Source organism: Dermacentor andersoni, chromosome 6, assembly GCF_023375885.2.
Source record: "Dermacentor andersoni chromosome 6, qqDerAnde1_hic_scaffold, whole genome shotgun sequence".
NCBI lineage: Eukaryota > Metazoa > Arthropoda > Arachnida > Ixodida > Ixodidae > Dermacentor > Dermacentor andersoni.
This window is the reverse complement of record NC_092819.1, coordinates 41764437-41770042: the sequence shown is the minus strand read 5'-3', so window position 1 is coordinate 41770042 and position 5606 is coordinate 41764437. Positions and strand designations below refer to the sequence as shown.

At 48.2% G+C, this 5606-nt stretch overlaps 1 protein-coding gene across 1 annotated transcript; it reads left to right on the top strand.

Moving 5' to 3' along the window:
- Positions 1 to 2358: 2358 nt before the first annotated feature.
- LOC126521956 (uncharacterized) lies at positions 2359 to 5318 on the top strand. The gene is made up of 3 exons (XM_050170709.3): positions 2359 to 2526; positions 2888 to 3174; positions 4868 to 5318. The coding sequence occupies exons 1-3, from the start codon at positions 2404 to 2406 to the stop codon at positions 5157 to 5159; spliced, it is 702 nt and encodes a 233-aa protein (XP_050026666.3). The 5' UTR covers positions 2359 to 2403; the 3' UTR covers positions 5160 to 5318.
- The last annotated feature ends 288 nt before the right edge of the window (positions 5319 to 5606 follow it).

The window sequence follows — 5606 nt, the reverse complement described above, 5'->3', positions numbered from 1 at the left end:
TTCCAAGCACCAGAGCAACATATTCGGAATCATCCAGGTGCTCACGTGGGAGGTGCGTTCCAAAGTGTGCCAGTTGAGCGGCTGTTTTGTGCCCTCATTATCGTGTGCCTAAGTTTTTTTTTGTTGCGCTGCAAGCAAAAAGAGTGGCACCTTGTTGTCATTCCCTTCTGTGTTTATGCAGACACGTTGACTAATTCGCTGATTGGTAATGTCGTAGATGTGCGTGTGTAAACCAGTACGCGGGAGCCTGTCGGTAAGCATGAGCGCATGCTTGCACTACGGCAATTAGAGTAAAATTTAAAGTGTCGTTTTTGAGCACGTGAGCAAATTAGGAAGAAATTGACCATGAGAGGGAACTTGTTGGAAAGCACAAGGACAAGTCCACGATGAGACGTATTACGATTTCCTCGACACCAACTTCTGAGGAATCCCCAGGAGCGGTGTTCAACAAAGCTGAACTTAGCATATGTACTGACTGGAGCGGTGAATAAATATAGATATGAAGCCTGACATTTTGGCAGCACCTAGCTGGTATTGTTACGAAAGCGCATGTTTTGTCACCCTTAATTACAGCTAAAGACGGAACACGAGAAATTCCATGTATGAATGTGGCCGCACGAGCTGAATCATAGTCCCACCAACTGTGCATTGCCATATATGTATGTATGCGATTCTAAGGCCAGCCTAAGTGTTTTTCCATATTCGCCTCACGTATGTGACAGGACGAACGCAAAAACGCTGGCACCGTCGCTAAGAAAACACCTCTGCTGAATATCTTAATGCGTGACGATCTTGGTACATTTATGAAGCTTGTAAGCAGACATTGTAATGAAAATGAAGGAGAGTAGTCCTAGAGCCAACGACTAGGCAGCTGCACCACAGATGCCCGCGTGCTCTCAGTTAACGCAGACTGCTTAGACAAATGTTCTCGACGTTACACCTTTAAGTAAAAGCTTTTCTCGGCGTGACATGGAACTGACATAAAACGTTACACAACTAGGGGTCATGACATCTATGCTGTTGAAGTCGGGACATCTATACATAAAAGATGTTCGGAGCGGTTGCCTCAGAGTTCCAAGAGTAGCATGCAGCAGTTGGCATGCTGTGCGCATATCCGAATGAAGGATTTCAACGGCACACGCGTTTCCAGGTCTGGCTCCTGTTCGCCTGCAGCATGGTGGTTTCGGCGCTTCTGTGGTCATTCAGCGACTGGGTCCACTGGGGCGTGGGAGGTGCGTCACCACGCCTCTCCTCGTTTGTGCAAGCTTTCAGGAGCCACTTCTGGTCTTTCGTCGAAAACAGCTGCCTCGAAGGTAAGACGACCCAAGCATCTTCCTATGCCGCGAAGTCGTCCTTGAGAGAAAGCCACATCGAGCGCATTATACGGCTTGCGGAGAGGGCGGGAAAGAATGAATTGCGACACAACGGGCTTTGGTCGGAACATCCATCATAATTACACGACATTGCTCGCAGAGACGCTGCGCTCGACGACGGGCTTATAGCGACCGGTAACGCAACGCTGAGAACGGATGCGAAGAATTTCCGGACCTAAAGCGCCCCGAAAGCCCGTTTCTGTACACGTGCCTGTTGCCAAAGCAGCGATATCCGTCGTGGTGGCTAGGTGGCGATGGCGTTCTGTTGCTGAAAATGACGCCGCAGGTTCGACTCCCGGCCGCGGCGGCTGCATTTAGGTGGCGTCGCATTTTGGTGGTGAAGAAACGGCCAATGTACCTAGGTACAGGCGCACGTTTGGGGCACTAAAGGCATAGTCACTTTCACTTGGGGGTCCTCTCTAATACAACGGCGTATTAGAGGATTTCCCCGTGCATGTATCTGCCTGTCCATTAAGGCAGGTCGTCAGGCAACATCCCCCAGTCATCTTTGGACAGGCGACAATCGGTTATTTTTCGTGTTTCTACAGCAGTAAGCGCGGTCCCCCTTTCAACTCTCTCGATGGGTCCTGGAGCTCCGCGAGACACTACACTATAAGATAAGTTTGCACCATTTGGTTGCAAACGATCTTGCCCCGAAACAAGAGCCTTCATCTTTCTTTCTCGCCCGCTACTTCCGGGTCACAAATGGCACGCGCGTTATCGGCGTGACATAGCATTTTCGACAGGAAAGTTGCAAGCGCAGAGTTTTCAAGTAAAAAATAAAAACTCAAGACAGATGATTTTTCTTCGGGCACACAAGATACTCCGCAGGAGTCTAAACTTTTTTGTTTAGAGTGTACTGTAATGTTTTTCGTAAGTCTAGCAATCAAATCGGTCAACATTCGATTGTGTGCACACTTTATGATCGCGTGTAGCCTCCAAGTATACGCCCAAGAGGCTCTCGGCGCGCGTGGTGGTGGGCAGCTTCTGGCTCCTGGTGATCGTGGTGACCACCGTGGTGGCCGGCCAGATGAAGGCCATGATGATGGTCCGGGAGGAGGCTGACCGAATCGACAGCATGCGCCACCTGGCGTCTAGGCCAGCTATGAAGCCTTACACCGTCGCCGGCAGCGCGGGCGTGTCCTCCGTGCGTGTAAGTATCAAACATGCTATTCAAATGAATAAAATATAAAAACCTTGTCACTTTGCAAGATTATATAGTCGTTCTATAATGCTATATAGACGTTCTTTCCAGAAAAAACAATCCAATAATATATTTCAGGAGTCGCTCTCTTTGCTGCAAATCACAAATGTTGAGATAGCCCTATTACGCATCACATACCTTCTGCTACTGCCGGAGGTGTGCATGTGTGTTGATACACACACGCACACACGCACGCACACACACACGCTCACGCTCAAGCTGAAAGTTAAGCACAAGCCTGCACCCTCACCAGCAAAGCGCCGTTGTCTTCGTTCCCCTTTAATTACCCTTTCTCGTGTCTTTCGCGCAGGATTCGAAGGACCCCGACTACCAGACGGTGTGGCGCATGATGCAGACGCACAAGACGGACCTGCCCACTTCGGTGGTACTCTCGGACCAAACTTTGCTCGAAGTGGTGGCAGGCAAGGCGGTGCTTATCCTGAGTCGCGCCAGCGTCGCCGCCAGGGCCACGGCGGCGTGCGCCAGCTTCGAGCGCGGGGAGTTCTACCTTGCCCGGGAGCCCATGTTCAAGTTCAACTCGGTCTTCTACCTCAACAAAAGGCTGTCGCCCGCGCGGAGGCAAGCCATAAATAACAGGTCAGCGCTTCCACGAAGTACTATAGTGCACGATAGTGAACACACACGATATGCCAACAGGTTATGAGGAAGTAGAACTTAGTTTTCTTACACGGCGATACAGGAAAGGGCGTACGACAGTAGCGTACGTACGCCCTTTGCCCTGCTACCGGTATTCGATGTACATCAAGCAGATCTCCAGGCTGCGTTTTTGGCTGTCCCCTTTTTCATTTGCAATTAGTTTTTCATAATGTGGGGCTGATAAATGTGTTTTACTATGCCGAACTTCAATGCCTAACCGGCGCTGTCGGAAACGTTTCACGCCGTCATCATCTTTGTGACTTTTGAACTTCGCAAAACCGAACGCTGTTTATAGATGAACTATGATGAAGCGGCTCACGAACCTTGCCTGCCATATATTTGTAGCGCTTTTCGGAATATTTAGATCAAACGTCCTGCAGCTTTTCCAGTGTTTTGGCTGTTTTTGCTGCTTTACCATTTGTGTCCGAGTTTGGCGCCTCACTTGTGAACGGGTCCCTTGCGTCAGTTGTACGTGTTGCTTTCCTAGCTTGTTTGCTTTAAGATATCCCTCCGCTTACACTTACCTTGCTTTTTCTTCTTATACTTATTCAAAGTCAATGCTTCTTTGACATCTTAGCGTATATGCCGTTCTGCTTCGCATTGCTAAATGAAAGCGGGGGCGAGGGACGCCAAAAGAGGGCAACTTCAACCTGTCTTCAGTGCCATTTAGTCCTCGGTCCCCGTTGGCCGAAACATACGAAAAACGCGCGGGCCGCTTGTGTAGCATTATCATGGGATATGCTGCACGCGATCGCTAGATTGAACTGGGTACTACGTCACACGTGCGCGATAAGGGGGCGCGCGCGAATTTTACGCATCAGAGATGCCAAATGTAGGGAATGCATTAAGAAAAATGCTTTTACAAAATATTGCCTCAAGACATGAGTTTTTGTTGCCCTCCTGGGCATGTAATGCATCACTGCTATCTTGAGTCTTTTCGTGGCTAGACCACATCTGGCTTCTCTTTAGAATCGCGACTGATATATTGACGACATTTTCCGTCTTTAGGATGTCGTTGCTTATCCTTTGTTGTCGTCTGGCTCATACGCCGTTTGTAAAATAAACTTGATTTCTCTCACTCAGAGTTTGAAGAATCAATTACACGCGCGCATTATTTTTAACGCCCTTTAAATATTTGACACTCCTCTCATTATCCTGGATTGCATCCCACTGGCTATGTTTCAAGGGTGGCACGCATTCGATTACTCGCGGCCTATAGGTATCCGCCGCTGGTTTCACATGCATAAGGAAGCTCTTTGTTGAAGTGTTCCACCTTCTATACAGGACATAACGATTAAAAATATTTTTTGACCTTCTCTTCTACAGCGACATAAGCTCGCAGCGTGTCAGTACTTGTTCCGACTGTCGGAATGGTCTTCATACCGAAGCTGTCAGAAAAGTTATACAAGTATACACGTTCATTACTAGCGAAAAGTTGTACGAATATCATCTTCGTATTGCTGCTGAACAATGTGCAGTCGCCTGCCGGCAACTGTTACTGGGCCTTCTAACGCTTCTTTCTATCTTTGATGACTCTTATGTATGTTACGTAACCTTTCCCGCTTAATTTGGGCAGCCCAGCTGCCTGAAATGCTGTTTAGGAAATATTAAAAAGAAAAGAAAAACGTCGCAGGATACTGTGGCTTCGCGAATCCGGCCTGGTGGCCAAGTGGTGGCAGGAGTCTTCGGGCAACTGGGAAGGCTGTGGCCAGGTCATCAGCGACGGCCGCCTGACGTTCTCGGACTTCCAGGACCTGCTGCTCTTCTGGCTCGCCATGCTGGGCATCGCCACGGCCGTGTTCCTTTGCGAGTCTCCCTGTGCCACTCCTTGCTCTCGTACTGCTGCCATCGATCACTCTTTGCGAAGAATTGTTGGGCCACTCCGAAGATCGGAAACAGTCGGCGCTTACAGCAGGCGCACTTAGTGCTAGGTGCCTGAAAAGAAAATTTAGCGTAAGGTCACTGTAGTATTTATTTATTTATTTATTTATTTATTTATTTATTTATTTATTTATTTATTTATTTATTGTGGCTTGGAAATGTCTGCTACAGATATTACACAGTAAAGCTTTTTGAACCCTCTGATTATGGTCACTTAGCGTGATGTGGCGAACAGACACAAACAAAAAACGCAAATGACGGGCGCTGATATCAACAGTTTATTAACTGGGCACCAACCGTTATACGTGCTATTTTGTGCGCATACGCACCATCGCTTCATCTCGTCACTGCGGGAATATCGTCGACATAAAATTCGTGCGTGTCAAAAAGCGGTATCCATAAAACACTAATCAGAAGAGTGCAGCTACGTGGACGCTTCTCTGATGCATATAAAGGCATTCTTTGCACGTTACCCTTAGCGCTGTAAACAA

Bases quoted from the DNA above. Each gene is read 5' to 3' on its own strand.
- LOC126521956 (XM_050170709.3), top strand. From the start codon at position 2,404: ATGAAGGCCATGATGATGGTCCGGGAGGAGGCTGACCGAATCGACAGC. The intron at 2,527-2,887 runs GTAAGTATCAAA...TCTTTCGCGCAG, and splicing joins CGGGCGTGTCCTCCGTGCGT to GATTCGAAGGACCCCGACTA. The intron at 3,175-4,867 runs GTCAGCGCTTCC...AAAACGTCGCAG, and splicing joins AGGCAAGCCATAAATAACAG to GATACTGTGGCTTCGCGAAT.